We start from the raw sequence: 16634 nt of genomic DNA on the forward strand, positions 1-16634 counted from the left end.
GCCACCATCGTTGTCTGGATATTCCAACTGCTCTTTGTCCTTCGTATCTATCATGCAATGTACTATATGTCTAGAGACCATACAAGACGCGGGTCTCTGCTTACCCTGCGGTACGTGTTTGAAAGTTGATCGATTCCTCTATTGACCACCCCTTTACCGATAGGCCATATCTTTTGTGAATCCTGTGTTAAGAGTCACACAGATAATAATCAAAATTATGAAGGAAAAATCCTATGCCCGACTTGCCGCAGTCAAACCTTTCCAAGTATGTAAATGGTTGCGTTTAAGGTGGTTCCACTTTAATATTGAATTTTTTTAGTATTGTCCGCAGAAAGCATTAGACAAGTGTACCTCAACTCATCAACCCAATCTGCTTCCTACTCAGAAAATATTGAGAGCCTTAAAAAACTCCTGGAGGTAACCATCGGGGAGAAGGATACTGCACTAGTCGAGCTGGCCACCTTCCGGGAGCGCGAAGCAACGTGGAGTAGACTCCTCAAGGAAGCAATCAATCGCAACGAAAGGAAGAACAACGCTACTTTAGATCTCAAATTACAAATCGATGTTCTACAGCGTAAATGTGAGGAATATGCTTCTCGGGATGCGGTTGCACAGCGTGTTGTTAAAAACCTGCAAGCGGTGAATGCATCGCAAGCTAAAAAAATCGAGCAGCTCAATCAGGAGTCGGATACCTTGAAAAATCTGATGAAGGACATTCAAGACGAGAATGAGAAGCGGAAGGAAGAACTGGAGGATCTTGTCACCGCTCAGTCAAGGGTAATTGAGAGGATGAAAAGGGACGTTGAGAAATCACAGACAAGTCCACAAAGTATGAAGCCAAACTCGGGTTCCAGAACTGGTCACAAAGTTCAGATATCCAGAAATATTGGACAAGTACCTCGTGGACCACGTATATCCGGTGATATTTTTCCTGCAGGAAGCTCTGGCAACTCAGGAGCAGGTAAGCATATGGTTTAATACCTATGGGAGATATCCAGCCTAACCAAACACTAGACTTGCAAACGATACCGGAATTCAAGAAACGTGATGGGTGGCTGATGATTCCAGACGAAGTGGAAGCACAAGGCCGTTCTTGGCTGTTAGAGCACTGGTTGACAACACAAGACGACGCTTTGCCCGAGAAAGGAGAACCCATACAAGTGGAACAGGTCTGAGATGAAGGGTGTCAAAGTTATTCAGCCATATCTGCCATATCATAGTCATTTAGTTTGCATGTATATACATAAACAACAAAAGCGTTTGCACACTTTGTAGAAATGGGGTCAATTTGAGAGATTAAGTGCTCCTAGAACGTACAGGCGAAACAATTGTTGCAGAGTTTACCGGATGTCTAGATCTGTGAGTTAGAGTGACCTTGCACAGAAGTATCCATTTAAAGCAACAGATCCCTGACAGTGATTGCGTGGTGGGGTTAGAGAGCGGAGGTTGGAAAAGAGTTCAAAGGCGTTTCAGCCTCTTAGCCCAGTGGAACGGTTAGATTTGAAGGAAAGAATCCAAAGGGATGCGCACGGGCCATAATGCTGTAAGAATGAAAAGATGTTGATATCATGTGATCACTCTCAAAGGTCGTCGGAAAAAAATAACTATACCTGCCCTGCTTTGTTCTTTGCTTCGAAAATCTTAGGGTGCTCAAAAATGAGTCCAAATGGTGATAAAAACGATATAAAGGCGCTTCATTTATTCAAACTTCGATATTTGCATTTCAGTACATAAAGCAAACTCTCGATTGGTGACCATTGGTGACAATCAATTCTCGCCTATATCCAACTTCGACGCTTCTACGATTGGCCGTAACAATAGGCCTGGTTGTTCTGAAGTTGAATCTGTCCAGGATGGAAAAAGTCTTCCTTGCAACAACCAGAGGACTGTACACCAGGAGGGCAAACTTGATTGGGTTGAGATGCCAAAGGGACACCTGTTAAAGGGGGAAGGGCAAGTAAGCATATATTTGTGAACAGTGGAACATGAGTAAAAAGTTAGAATGCTACACTTACACCCTAACCCCGTTCCAGGTACTACCTGGGGCCATGACTGCCATGTCATATAGGTGCAGCACGATGGAATGAAATTGAGATTGCATGTAATGCGCTTCTCAAGCTCCGGCAACGGGTTGGCACTCGCAAACGACGCGAGGAGGCCAAGAGCGACGAAGATAGTAGACTTTGCTATGCTGGTGCGCATGTCGATCGGATGCTTGTTATCTGTTCCTATCTTGGTTGGGAGCTGACGGATAGATACCATTACAACCCAGTTTAAATATCTTTTTTGCAAGTTACGTAGTTACTTTTCCGCCTTGAACTAGATGGGGATCCCCGGTCAATGACACAGGGACCTCATACAGATTTCACATCGCTTGTCTGTTGACATTGTTTTCGTTGATATTTCATTTAGACGCCGAGATTGTGTATCAGTATTTGCATTTTATTTTTAGAACAACCAGGCACCTGCTGCTAGATACTTTATTCTTTGACCACGGAATTGAAAAGGAATGAATCCTGTGCAAATTGTGCGCTAGCAACATCATGCAACATTGTAATATGGATTTGGCTATGTCCACCTTTTCCGGTGAGAAAATTTGCATAATCATTAACATTAAAAATGTCAAATTCCGCAAAATTTCCGAAAGAATGAATTGTTGGGCGTCTACTATATCCTTCTCCGAAACGGTTCCACAACTTCAACCAAGCGGGATGTCCTAAACTGTGTTATATATTTTCTGTCGCTAACGGAGGCCATTGAATGCGACATCAGAGCGGGAAACGGGGTATTTTAAACTAGTTGCAGGCGGACAGAACTCCGTAGAGTGATTTTGTGTGGACATTAGCAAATTCGAAGCGGTAAAAGGTAAAACATGATAGTAAGACGGGAAGGAAATTATCTCCGATGTCATTGTTTCATCAAAACCCACGGTGATGTATATCAACCAAAGACAAGAAAGGGCAAAGGTCAAGGAGATCAGATAGACTACAAAGCTCTCGTTAAGAGTGTTCACTCAGAATTATAAGCTGGGGACCAAAGGTGCAGGTATACTGTATGAGTCATGAGAATTCAGTGTGTGATGCGCTGAACCCGTCGCATCCACTCGTCAATTATGTAAGGCACTGGCAAATTGCGTGGGAAGGGAATGTGTTTACAATACAAACTAGACAAAGAACGAAATGCGCTGATGCTCGCACTAATTTCCTCTGTCTTCTGACAGAATGCTAGCATTTCTGGTAGATGATTTTTAGGTGCCGTCTTCCTACTGCGTTTGTACCATTTCCATGACGAGAGGCAATTTTGCCTTGTCACTAGATCCATGGATGGTGGGTGCGGCTATTCCTGTCATTTTCCAGATGATCTCCTTTTCCGAAGGGGTGAATTTGAATGAAGTTATTAAAGATGATAGCACAGATTCTGTGTAGCCAGGCCGATGGATTAACAGTAGTGTGAAACATTGACCGAAAATGCTTACTCATTTCCAGCTGCGAGAACTTGAATCCACTGTCAATGAGTAATTCTTTCTTTAGTGATTAATTTGAATCGAGAAGAGTATATGCTCACATGCATGACCTCCCTCCACCAATAAATGTCATTCTGATAGAGCAGCATGTCAGTCAGAGCGCCACAAAGGCTGTAGACGAGAAATAAAAAGGCCTACAGGTTTGAGTATATTCCGGGTAGATGAGCTTGAGTGACTGTTTCTGGGAGCGGATTCAGCCAACGCTCTGGTTTCCATTCATTTGCGTCCGGGCCCCACAGGTCTGGGTTGCGGTTACAAGCCATAATCCCGATTATTATATCAGTGTTTTCCGGGACTAGGAGCTCTGTTAACTCTTCTCCAGTCGTTGCCTTAATTGGCTTGGACAGCGAGAGCACAACGTCTTTCCGAGTGGTTCTTTGGAGGCGCGTTACAGGGGGGAAACTAATTCTCCAATTAATAATTTGAATTATGTTAAAATGATGCTGACGTACAGCCTGAGCGTCTCGCGGCATATGGCGTCTAGGTAAGGCAACGCGACGAGCACGTCGTAAGACAAATCATTCCCATGGGCCATTTTTGCCTCGGCTAATTCAAGACGAAGTCTTTCTTGTACGTCCTGATTTATAGAAAGCAGATGCAAGATTCTAGCCAACCCTGCTGAAGTGGTATCGGTACCAGCAAAAATCAAAGTTCTGAAATGGCAAATCTTGTAGACCAAAGTAAAGTGAAGGACGGCATCACTCACGCTATCTGCCCTATAATCTCGTCTTCTGGTAGCTTATCCTCGTTTGATGCATTAAGATTAGCTCTCACTAAAATTTAATTAGTGTCAATAGCAACCAATTAGGAGAGGTCCTCACTGAGTATGCTAAGAATGTCCTTCCCTTGGCCTATCTGTTTTGTAACAAGTTCGTCCCCTGCATAAAGGGCTTTCTTCTTGGATTCATATACTTCGAGGGATGTGCTGTAGGTCAAGTCCACAATGTCCCGAAAACGGTGTAAATCCTTCAGTGGGAGGATGTCAAGTATGAATCGGCGAAATCTGGGAGTTCCAATCCGGACAATGGTTGGCAGGAGATACGTGCGAGAAAACCGAAACTTTATCAAAGCAGGGCTACAAACGTAGATTACGTTAAAATCTTTTAGTATAATACTCGTAATGCAAAAATACCTACCCAAGATCCTTTATGGCTTGTGTGAATGGATGCGGTATACCGTCTGCCGTTAAAGGGTCGAAAGAATAAGCTAAGCCACTCTGACCCAGTAGCTCCATTGCTGTTCGAGTCAACCAATGCATGATATCAACCTTCAAAATATTGTAAGACTAGAAATAGCAAAATGTCTGTTTTATATACCTCTTGCGGACCACTCTGTACTTTACTTTTCAAAGTATTGCAAAGCCTATTAACCACAAGAGAAAAGATTGGAACTTTGATTTTTTGATCAGTGACTTCCTTGCTGTGCAACAGATTATGACAAAAATACAAACCCATATCTCGCATGTGAGCTATCGAAAACACAGGGTTCAACATTTTTCTTTGCTTCCGGTGGTGTTCGCCTGCCTCAAAGATGCGTGAGAAGGGGATGAATCTTTAAGAATTATTAGGCAAAACACGTACCGTTCGTACTCAGGAGCCCATTTCCGAACATTAACTTTCTCCCTCTGGGAATATATCAGCGGCTGCAAAGTGAATTGCGCTCAGATACTAAATTCCATACTCACTCGATGACTCCTGTGCCTTCTTCAAAAATGTGTTGATCCTATAAGACAAAATAGAGTTAGCTTGTGTTAGAAAGTCAGTAAATTCAACGACCTTGGTGAGAATTTGAGTAAGGGCCTTGGGGTCGAATATGAAAAGCTGATTTTCCTAAGATACTGGTGTCAGATCTGACGGGTCGTTCAAGAAGAGCGCCCGAACGTACGCCAAGCAATGCCTTAACCTTGACTACAGTCCCATCTTTTCAAAGACGTTAGACAAAGTCTCGACTGACGCACAAATGAAGAACGCACATTGTTCCATTTCTGAATAAAACTCCCATGCATTGGGATTGAAGGCTTCCCTGAAAGTACCTATCAAACACCTCGTCAGACAGTAGTAAATGAAATGGATTGTTTGTTACAATTACCTTTGAAGAACGATTTCGACGGGGGTCCCGGAACAACGTTGAGCCCTGCATTTGCCACAATCCGACGGAGCTGTTTCAAGCAAAAACGTATAAATAGCACGATACAGACGGTTTGTGCAGCAAGTAATAGCTTGAACATCCTTGGCGGTACTATAAGAATCAATTCAGCTCAGCCAAAGCCTCGTAGAAGTTGGTATTATGCCTACGTTTACTCTAACCTTTATATACCATTTCATGGAGTAGTGGCACGGGGGGATAAGCAGTGATTCTCTACGGAAACGGGCCCGTTAATCGTTCGGAAGGCGTCCGTACATGCTTTTTTCCCAGTGCTTTTAGAAGCGGAATCTGATGACAACTCCAAAATAAGCACATACGTATCCCAATGGCACGACACGACGATCCTTAAATTAGATGGCTTACCAAAAATTGACTACGCGTTTTACGTCCCATTTTTTGTCGCAATCCCTCAACTTGTCTTCGGTGATATTACACCTTGCATGAGGCAAAGCCATGTTGTAGCGACTCAGCTTAATGTGGAGGCAAGTGTAGGGTGCCACACTGTTCCAATATATCCCAATCGGACGGTAGTTATCATCAAAAGGTTAGAGCCTTTGAGTGTCTTACCAAGGCTATTGAAGTTGCAATCAGTAGTTAAAACACAAAATTTTCAGTCACATTGACATAGGTAAGTAAAATGTGCAAATCATACTGATATCTTGTTGTTCTTGCTGAGTGGTTGACTAGTCAGTGGTAACAGACAGAGGCAGGGAACGACAGCCAGCCCCTTTACGCATGTGACCGATAACTCGGTAGTCGGGCTAGTTAAAACCGGTGGTGCAACTCGTCCAACATAACTTTAAGCCAACTTCAAGCTTCCGAATACTTTCACCGCACAGAGTTTGGACAAAGACTGTAATTTCCTCTTGATCAGAACTTTTCAAGGTCTACTCACATGAAAATGCGACATAATTCGGATTAATCTCAGGAAATGCGCTGGACTTGAGACCAGATTCAACAATCTGTGTCAAATATATGCTGCCTAAAGAAAGTGGATACTTCTTTCTGAATTATCATACATTTAAACTAAACAAATTCTGTGAATTCTCCACACTTTCGTAGTTTATCAATTAAAATTATCCCTCTGTTTGTAAAGCCAAATGCTAGAGCTATCGTTGGATGTGTCATGCTGCTGCTTGCTTGTGACTCCGTCAAGTTATAAGTTTGCACATCTGCGATCTATCATTGGCAGTAATTCTTCAAAACATTTAATCGATCTGCCTTTCTTATCTTGTAGTAGCCCTGGCTGTAACATACGGTTTGTGAAATCACATTTACCCCCTGACCGTCGTCGGGCCACTCGAGCGGTAATTCAAGGCAAATAATCTAATATTAATATGACCCTGAGTGATTACCCTGTTCTAACAACGAACTCGAGATGTAAGAACTTGGAATCTCATGGTGTTTGGGGGTCGTAGGCCATTCTAACCTAAATCCCAATTATTCGAGTACGATTTCATCAGAATAAACAAGAAACTCATGATTCCATTCCTTTCATCGGAAATCGCAAGGTCGGTGAAGATAACAGTGATTGAGTTTTTGGATCGAGCGCTTGATATCTTGGACCGTCGTTCTCACGACGGCCTGATGCGAACATTGCGAAGCGCCTGTACCACTTGTTGAAAATAATCATCAAAGGTGTGTTCCACGTGTTTCGAAAGTCTGCTTCTTATTTTTCCTTATTGCTATATGAACTTTAACCTTTAGCGACAATCAAAAGGATCGAAATCCTGAGATGAGTCATTTTGACACAAACTCAATAGGTCGGTGCTTTTTTGTTCACTGAATGGCCCCGTTTTAATGGAGTCAGCGGTATTACTTAGATGGAAAATGTCTTGCCAACTCGTCTTGCCAACTACAGTCCATTCGGCGGGGACTCTATTCGTCAGTGAGATAGAAACATTAATATTTTTTGTGGTTATCTCGTGTGTATTTACCTGGCCTGCATAAAAGTCTAGCGCAGCACCCGGTACCATTTAGTGGTCAGCTTGTAATCGAAAACTATCACAATGCGTACATGTTTATACTTTACATATACGTCCTTCAAGGCTTCGATCACCATCACACGGGTGCTATATAGGGAAAGTAGCGATACATACCCTAACATATCTACATAATGGATAGGAATGATGCGAAACTGGGTCACAAGATAAAACCTTGAGTCATGTACCAAGTACGACGCCGGCCGCTATCGATACGACGATGCCTAGATGTTTTGTTTACAATCAATATTATTGCAGCATGCTCACTCTAACGACTGTGAGAGTATTTCTAGCTTGGCCCTGGGTCCTTAATTGCATCTTAGAGGTTTAAAGTCTCGCTCGCTTGCATGGTCCAAAGTCCTGTAATTTTTAGTGGTTGCAGAATATGCTGAGATTCAAGGAGTTGTCTCTTCAATTAACCTTGCACTTGCGATCTCCAAGCCAACATTCACACGCCAAGGTGTGTCTAATATAAATCCACGAAACGGTCTTATGAGCCCACCACAAATGTAAACAGAGCATGTAAAGCTGTATTTGCACGGGCTCATGATACTTTTGGTGGCGTTGTACAGATTGACTTTGACACGGCAAGCTAAAGAATAGATTCCGTGCTTCAAAGTGCGCTTATTTCGGGAAAGCTCCATAAAGATGGCAGATACCGCCATCGAATGTGCACAAACATCGACGTGAAGATTGCATGGCAATCAGACATATTATTCATTACAGCATATTATCAAGCTAAAACAACTCGAAGGTTTTGATGAAGTCGCAATCGTCTGTGGGTTAGCACAAGAACAGGTCGGCCGAGATTTTTTTAACTATCTCTCATTATTGACGGAGGTCGTGGTTGCCAGTAAGTGTAGCTGGCATTGTGTGTTGAAAAATAAAAATCAACTCGTAGAGTTTTAATTATTATCAAATAAGTACAGTAACAGACCGTGGATGCATGTGCCATCATTGCATATGCTCTCATGTTGCTCCCAAAGTCCAGAAAGATCGACTACTCGGGGCCCTGATCACGATCAATGAAAGATGTACCATCCATCTGGAGCAGAGTCACAGGAAATAATTGAAGCGGAGTCTCAATATTAGCCACGTGTCTGTAGGTTATCTCGTGACTTGGTATTCCGAACTTCTCCCACCCGCAGGGATCCTCCCGCGATCCACCATTTTGAAGGCGAAAGGGTACACTTCTCAATTTCTGCTGATGCCGTTATATTTTATTAACTCTGAACCGAGGACTTAGAATTCTTTTTTTGGTCCCAGACTCACAAATCGCCCCTCTGTCAAAAAGATACTCCTGGAACGAGGCCACCAGTTCAACCGTCTTGGATGTCGCTTGACTTACACGCCACAATACGTTTCACTGATCCTCCCTTCGTGGCGTTGCGCCCGCCCCTAAGTACTGTTCAGGAACTCCGAGAGGGTATTGGAAGGTCTCCGTACCACGGCGCCATACTGAATCTTACTGGTTGTTGGCAATTGCAATATTGTTCTGAAGTTCTGATTGAAGTCATGGTCGCTTTGTACTCGCTGATCATGCGTTGACCCTTATAATCAGTGTGTTTTCCTGGAGCTATACTCTATTGAAATGAACGAACGCTGAATACTGAAAATCTTCGCCATTGAGTCCCGTCTTTCCGGAGTTTTTGTTGGTCACCGTGCGAGTGGATACGATCAAGCTTTGCTCATATAATCTGGGTCCGACCCCGGATACCCTTCCATTGCATCTGGAAAGGAACAGTTCGACTCAGAAGGTCGGCAACCCGTCAGGGTATATGCTTCTTTTCTCCATCGCATCCTTGTGTCGTAACTAAAGATAAAGAGGCACCAGGTCATTCCCGGACCCTCTTGTGCTCAACTCCTCTTACCCTCAGCATCACGCTCCTTTGAACTGGAAGCATAATGGTCGACGTCAGGCTATCGTAAGTTCGCAAGCTATTCCTTCATCGTTGCCGATGGGTTGAAAGTATTTGTCTCGCATTATCTCACAGGTTCGGGCCTATGCTCATAGGCACCTTCTTCAATATGATTCTCTATGGGGTAGCTCCACAATTTCTTCTGTGATATGTGAGATACACACTTAGCACACTTTCTAGATTTTGATTGCTCAGGTCCGTTTCGTCTAAATGTTTCTTGAAGCAAGCTCACTTCTCGAAAGACTTACCACTACTACCTGACGTTCAAAAGGTAAATCACCGTTTCTCTATGCCTTCTTGAAGTCGACTAACAATCGTAAAGAGATGCACCATGGATCAGATATTTAGTTATGTATCTGTTTATTGTCGAAACGCTTAATACGGGCTTCAACATGGCTATGATGTACCAACCACTCATAGAGAAATTCGGTACGTAATTTTTTAACAACGGACGGGTCATCGCAAAGCTAAACGCCAATCTTGCAGGCCAAGAAGAAGCTACTAAATTTTTTCCAACATGTGAGGCATTGCTTGCTCTCTTTTCATACAAATATTCATTACATTAACCAGTATTTGCGGCTGGTACGAGGACCCAATGCTCCATGATTCATATTCCGCTGATTGACTGTCCTCGATTCAGAGCCCATCATTATTGTGAGTATTTACGTATGCCGATGCTTTCAATTAATCTAATCGCTTCGCAGGTCGCGATATCCACGCCCATCCAAGTGTTTTTTGCATGGAGAATTAGACTCCTCACCAAACAAACAATATTACCTCTTATAATCGTTATCCTTGCTCTAGTTTCGACTGGTAAGAAGATCTTTTTTTGACAGTGAGTTTGAATGAATGTTCAAGCTGGTCGTAGGTGGCGGCACGTATACGACGGTTTTGATTGTCAAGATTAAGCTTTTTGCCAGGAAACCAGAGCTTCATTGGCCTGCCCTAGTATGGTTTCTGTCGGCCTGTGTTGCTGATATCATGATTACAGCAGTACTGGTAATATCCTTGGTATGTCACTTTGCCGATTTCGAATGAACGAGGTTAAACACCACTTCAGTCGAAACGCAAAACAGGTTTTGTTGCGACAGATGACGCTGTTTCTAAGATTATCCGCAGTAAGTCTTCTTGCATCTCTGAAAATGACCTCTCTTACGAATCGCCATATTATAGTGACAGTTCAAACGGGAATGCTCACGTCAGTAGAGGGTTTTTGTACACCAATGCATCTCGATGTTCATTTTCATTGACAGGGCCTTTTTTGCCATCGGAGACGTTGTATTCTTCATGAGTAGGTTCCATCACATTGTTCGTCTTATACCACAAGACTAAAGATACCTATCCTGCAGCTCTTGAAGTTAGTAACCCTGCTTTAACATGTACGGCGTAAAGTTAATCATCACTTGGATTTAAAACAGAAAACAGCTCTGTAAGTTCTTTCATAACTGCTCTCCATATCGTCGTACAACATTGTTGAATTTGGGGGGCAGTAATTTCTTGTGGGATCTCTCTCTGACCAAGTTATACGCCAACTGTCTGCTTTCCTCCCTCAATGCCCGCGCCGAGCTTCAAGAGCTAGCTGCCTATCAATCCCAGCATAGGCAACCATCATCGGGCGGAAATCGTCGTCACGTATGGCTAATTTCTACTTCGTCATTTTAACCCACTGATGCTCACATATTCACGTTACAGGACACAGGAATAGACGCTCCTGCGGTAATCTAACACTTCTAGAACGTTTCTTCCGATCAACTGATAACTTGTATTCTCTAGCATATATTGACCTCGTCGATGTATGAGCTTGATACTCATAAAGCTTATGATAGAGGACGTGAAGTTGAATACGGTGTTACTATCACCAAGGTATTACTTTTATCTTCTTAATGCCTTGCAACCAAGTAATGTTCCTTTCAGATTGTCGAGACCCGAAAAGACCCTCATTCGCCTGAAACTACCGAAACTACGCAGTAGATGCACATTCCTTTTCACTATCGGGTTTCTCGACGTCTCGTCTGTATTTTGACCAGAGTTTGTATTGTTCAGGCCGTTTTGTTCTAGTAGGGTATGTTGCTACAGTACTACATACGGAATCTATCAACTATTGGACTTCATGAAATTTGCTGAAACAAATGGGGTACTTTTCTTTGGTTGCCCTTGACCTTAGGGAAGCCGTTTAACTCGATCGGCAAGAACTCGGCGACGTCTAGCGGTGTGGGTTTTGATGCAACTGCTCTCACACATGGAATGACTGCTTCTTGATGGTCTTGTTCTCCGACAAAGCCGTAGAAAGGTTCTGGGCGTACCCAAATCTTTCAATGTTGGATACAACCGAAGCGATATCGGCCATGGATGGACCCCGGGCCCCTCCTGAAACCTAAACCCAACTGTAACCTCTCCGCTGAAGAATTATTGACTGCACTCTAAGTTGGTGCAATTCGCATTTTTGATCTTCAGTTTCTCCTCCCAGGTACTCTTACTCTACTGTTGATATTCCTCTTATCCAGTTCGTTTTCAATTCAATTGACAATATAGATGGGATGATTTTCGGAACGGAGTATCCAGTCGTATTCAGGATGGAGATATACGGAGTGACTGAACGAACTCAATCATCTGAGTCGCATCCTTCCACAGGATAAATAAGCTTCACGTATGTCGCGTCGCTTCCTGAGAGCCATTCAATCATCTACGTTTATGTCAGAATGGCAATAGATTCAGTAACAATCATCCAACCAGAGAGTCGGATCATAGTGGAGACGGTCGTCTAATAGGCTGTCTAGTTGTTTCTGATTGATATGCTTGCTATCCAGGCCATGAGCTCTGCTTTCCAACGCGGTCATCGTGCTGCATCGTTCTCTTCTTCAGCGCAGTTTGGAGTGTGGAGTGACCACGTTAATTTGTTGTCTATGTTGCAAACGTATTCATAGAAACTCTCAAGTCCGTCGGCTATTCCAGGGCACATCTGAGAATATTAGGATGCTTAAGTAACGTTATTCTCACCCAACGTCCAGACTTTACATAGCTCATAACAACAGGGCGCTACTCACGGCCAGCATTCAGTCACGGATGAGTGAATTATAATAAAAATTTGGAGAGACGGTATGAATGTGCTGTCTTGATTAAACAATTGAAAAAAAAAACTTGCAGCCGTATCTCAGCCACATGATACTGGTTCCTCGATAATTTTCATTGAAATGATGCACAGTTTAAATGGTGTATTCAGAAGTAGCCATTCCGAAATATCCGCATATATCAGTTTTTTGAAGAGATGACCTTCACATCAGAAGCGTGATGGAACCGCGTAGTAGCCGACTAAACGTGCCTGAAGAGTTCTGGAGAGTGAGTGGAGACTTTTTTGGCGGTTATGGTTCTCTTGCCTGTACATGCGCCATCACTAAGAAGCAACGAACCACTAATTCCAATCCCTTATATTCGAATGCTTTGCAGTAGTCAAGATTTTACCCATTCCTCTTTGCTACCCACCACCCCATTGGCTTGGTCATGGACAGGACATCCTCTCGCACGTCTGGTGATCCTGAAAAACATGAATCAAGTATCAGTGAAGCCAGTGCATCTGCGAATCCTTCACCTGCCCTTCTGTTGGATCCCGCCATGCAGAAAAAAGTCTGGCGTAAAATGGACCTGTGGATCATTCCCGTGGTGACCATGTTTTACCTCCTGTCATTTTTGGTGAGGTAGAGATCCTCACGTTGTTACGATCTTCATGACTGACAGCGTCTTGACAGGATCGCTCAAACATTGGAAACGCCCGAGTGGCGGGTCTCCAGAAAGATCTTCATATGACCAACAAGCAATACAGTATAGCTCTAACTGTTACATATGTTCCTTATATTGCGGCAGAGCTTCCATCGAATCTTGTCCTTAAGGTAAGACGTGCGTTGCTATACTCATACTTGGCTGTGTTTTTATGTTGATACAGATCGTCGGGCCAAATTGGCTGTTGCCAACGATGCTAACCCTCTGGGGTATTGTTACTGCGCTGCAAGGTTTGCTGGCACCTCTATAGGCGCTTATCTCATGTGTCTAATTACCTGTCCTAGGTGTTGTCACCACATACGAGGGACTGTTGGCATGTCGATTTTTCCTTGGTCTTTTTGAGGGTGAATTTTTACTTTATATCATTGAAGATGACTTCTAAAATCTAACAGGTGGTGTCTTCCCTGGCCTGGTGCTTTATTTATCGTTTTTCTATCCTCGATTGATGCTTCAGTGGCGGTAAGCCGTCATTTTTGTGCGCCACGCGTTAATCTAAAAATAGATTTGGTGGTTAGTGTGTCGGCCTTTTTCTCCGCCGCCTCGATTTCAGGTGCTTTCTCCGGGTTGCTGGCATATGGAATCGTTAACATGGATGGTGTGGGAGGTCGGAGAGGATGGGAGTGGATTTTTATCTTGGAAGGTGTATTCACCGTCGCATTTGGCCTTGTTTCTTTCTTCCTTCTCCCAAGGTCTCCAGCTCATGCTCACTTCCTAACGAAAGAAGAGAAGGAATACGTTCATGCAGTACTAAAAGAAGATGGTGCCACCGGAAAGAGTGAAGCGGATGACAACCACAGCTGGACGGAAGTTATAAAGGCCTTCAAACTTCCACAGGTCTGGATCTTGTCTGTTACGCTATTCTTCGATGGTGAGTTATTAGTTAAATGCTCCTGTATCACAACTGATTGGTGGTATAGGAACGATCTTATTTGGCCTTGCATAGTAAGTGATTATATTACTATCAATCCCCATAAGCTCATGCCTTGTTCAGTTTTGCCCCTTCAATCGTCCAAGGTCTCGGCTATACCGCGAATAGGGCACAACTAATGACTGTCCCTCCATTTGCTGTAGCATTCGGTCGTAAGTCTGGAAATTATCTCAGTTACTTTTCCTTTGACGAATGCTTTTCAGTGGCCATGGTTGGTGCATACGTATCCGATCGCTACCGATGCCGAGGCTATATTACCATGTTCGGTTCTTTGTTATGTGTCATTGGGTTTGCGATGTTTCTGGGTAAGTATCAAGTTTCTTTTTACTTCTATTGTTTGATCTATAACCTACTCCAGGATCTAACCGACAGAGAGTTCGATACGGCTCCTTGTTCTTTTCCATCCCAGGAACATATCTGGTTGCTCCTACCCTATCTACTTGGAATGCCAATAACGCTGCCCCTTATACGCGCCGAGCCACGGCCATTGCAATCGGTTTTATTTTCACCAATTCTGGAGGTATTCTCGCTACGTGGCTCTTGGGAAATCTTTCTCCAGGACCTGCTTACAAACTTGCAACGAGAGTCCTCCTGTCGTTCTCTGCCCTTATGGTCGCCACCGCTGCTCTCAACACATGGTATTTGTGGAATGAGAACAAAAAGAAGGCTGTTATTAGGGGGAAAATAACAAGAGATCAAGAGAAGCCTGGTCTTGGTGACAGATCTGCATGGTTTGAGTACGCACTGTAGTGAGGTCGGTGCTCTTAGAGCCACGCTTACGACCTTTATCCTTATGAACTAATTGCCCTTTACGCCTCCTGTATGCCTCTTATTTTCAAAGACGAAACTATTGTAATCTTTTAACTATACCCTCCTTGGAAATTTAATATCTTTACCTTTGTCTATATCTAGTAGCACTAAAACTCAAAATACATATCGTTGCTTCTGAATGATGACTATAATGTGAGAGTGATACTGTAGATCACTTGGGTCAAATGGTCTGCTAAAAAAAGGCTGCACATTCGCCATTACGGGCATCTCCAACCTTTAAGTCTTTGATGTATTCTGTCAAAGTTAATACCATGCGGCAGTGATACTGATTCATATCAAGGCACCTATGGAAATTCAGCAGGATTTAGTTTTATTAAGCTTTTCAATCAGTAAGAGGTTTCAATTAATAGCATAAAGCTTGTCATTAAATACCACAACTGAAATGAATGACGAACAAATATATTAATGTTACCCCTCAACTCTCGCTATATAATCCAAACGACACCATTGAATGTTTACGTGTTATACGACTCCGTGATACAGCTTGATATTATTTATAACAGTAAACATCGTTGTTGGTCCTGTAGCGTAGTTTTGTGGGGTCGAAGATATCTTTCTCACAGCAAGCAAGGGTACTCCTGCTCGAGGGGCAGACGCCTCCAGATTGTTGAGCCAATGTCTGACCTAAAATCCAAGTACAATTAGATCGATGCGCAATGTGGATAAAAATAATGACTCACATCCTATGCTCAGTCCAGGGCTCACGCTTGGGTAAACGGAGTAGATCAAGACCTTGCAACAAGACGGTGTATAATTTGTACTGCATGTGATGCGTCGCTCGAGTTCTTGCGTAACCGGGCTGGCAGTGACCATCATCGATGAGATGAGGCCTATTAGGATAAGAGGGAACGGATTTGGAGTAGCAAACATAGTACTGGTGAGTCGTTGAATGAAGGCAGCCGGATGTGTAGAAGAGGTCACTTAAATACCTTTCCCAATTACGGGCCGGGAGACAGTTCATGTATCGGTCATTGATCTTGGCTTGATTTCGTTTACGTATTCCGTTTTTAAGGGACCATCCTCAGGTACGCATGATGCTTACCACTTGTAATAATTCCAGAGGGATACATATGTACTAATGCATGTCTTGAAAGCTGATTTAATTGAACACCGACGAGCGAGAAGCGCTGTAGCGTCAGGGTTATTCGGAGTTAATATCTCTGATAAATTCAAAAGCATTCCATAGAGATAATGTCAATTACGAAGGCTAACAGCATAACATATTCCCTCGACCTTTCCAGTTCCGGTGGGCGTATTGGTACATTATACTCCCGGAGGAACGGAAAATTCTTATTACGACCCATAACAATAGACCTGGTTGTTTGGTTGGCGATAGTATAATTGACCGTCATTGAAAACATGTTCTTCACAGCAGCCAGATGCACGGGCACGGGCAACAAGAAATGTCAGTGCATGTCAGTGCATGTAAGTGCACGTCGGCACTGACATGCGCTGACAATATAATGTCTATGCACTGACATGCACTGACATCACTTAGGATTTGTGAAAAAGTTGAAGTCTGTACTTATATA

The 16634-nt window shown here is 43.3% G+C and overlaps 4 protein-coding genes across 4 annotated transcripts; 3 read left to right on the forward strand and 1 right to left on the reverse strand.

Annotated features, from left to right (window-relative positions):
• Window positions 1-217: 217 nt before the first annotated feature.
• Window positions 218-1175, forward strand: JR316_0004323 (uncharacterized protein; the record flags this gene model as incomplete). The annotated part of the gene is made up of 3 exons (XM_047890090.1): window positions 218-269; window positions 320-961; window positions 1015-1175. 3 exons carry the CDS (start codon window positions 218-220, stop codon window positions 1173-1175), a joined length of 855 nt encoding a protein of 284 aa, XP_047749851.1.
• A 2087-nt stretch (window positions 1176-3262) lies between these two features.
• Window positions 3263-5842, reverse strand: JR316_0004324 (Cytochrome P450 monooxygenase 91; the record flags this gene model as incomplete). The annotated part of the gene is made up of 17 exons (XM_047890091.1): window positions 3263-3417; window positions 3476-3504; window positions 3565-3597; window positions 3662-3925; window positions 3976-4176; window positions 4230-4296; window positions 4345-4598; window positions 4660-4790; window positions 4840-4913; window positions 4974-5042; window positions 5104-5147; window positions 5208-5245; window positions 5299-5352; window positions 5408-5442; window positions 5496-5555; window positions 5612-5761; window positions 5830-5842. The coding sequence occupies 17 exons, from the start codon at window positions 5840-5842 to the stop codon at window positions 3263-3265; spliced, it is 1671 nt and encodes a 556-aa protein (XP_047749852.1).
• A 4119-nt stretch (window positions 5843-9961) lies between these two features.
• On the forward strand, window positions 9962-11540 carry JR316_0004325 (uncharacterized protein; the record flags this gene model as incomplete). The annotated part of the gene is made up of 13 exons (XM_047890092.1): window positions 9962-9998; window positions 10056-10088; window positions 10140-10151; window positions 10210-10223; window positions 10274-10382; window positions 10438-10580; window positions 10630-10687; window positions 10743-10767; window positions 10823-10860; window positions 10919-10926; window positions 11262-11285; window positions 11343-11432; window positions 11484-11540. The coding sequence occupies 13 exons, from the start codon at window positions 9962-9964 to the stop codon at window positions 11538-11540; spliced, it is 648 nt and encodes a 215-aa protein (XP_047749853.1).
• Window positions 11541-13067: 1527 nt separating this feature from the next.
• Window positions 13068-15021, forward strand: JR316_0004326 (putative transporter; the record flags this gene model as incomplete). The annotated part of the gene is made up of 10 exons (XM_047890093.1): window positions 13068-13256; window positions 13313-13453; window positions 13507-13573; window positions 13628-13687; window positions 13736-13802; window positions 13859-14211; window positions 14261-14285; window positions 14335-14423; window positions 14475-14576; window positions 14630-15021. 10 exons carry the CDS (start codon window positions 13068-13070, stop codon window positions 15019-15021), a joined length of 1485 nt encoding a protein of 494 aa, XP_047749854.1.
• Window positions 15022-16634: the final 1613 nt, after the last annotated feature.

The sequence above is a fragment of the Psilocybe cubensis genome, chromosome 4, assembly GCF_017499595.1.
Source record: "Psilocybe cubensis strain MGC-MH-2018 chromosome 4, whole genome shotgun sequence".
NCBI classification, from domain to species: Eukaryota; Fungi; Basidiomycota; class Agaricomycetes; order Agaricales; family Agrocybaceae; genus Psilocybe; species Psilocybe cubensis.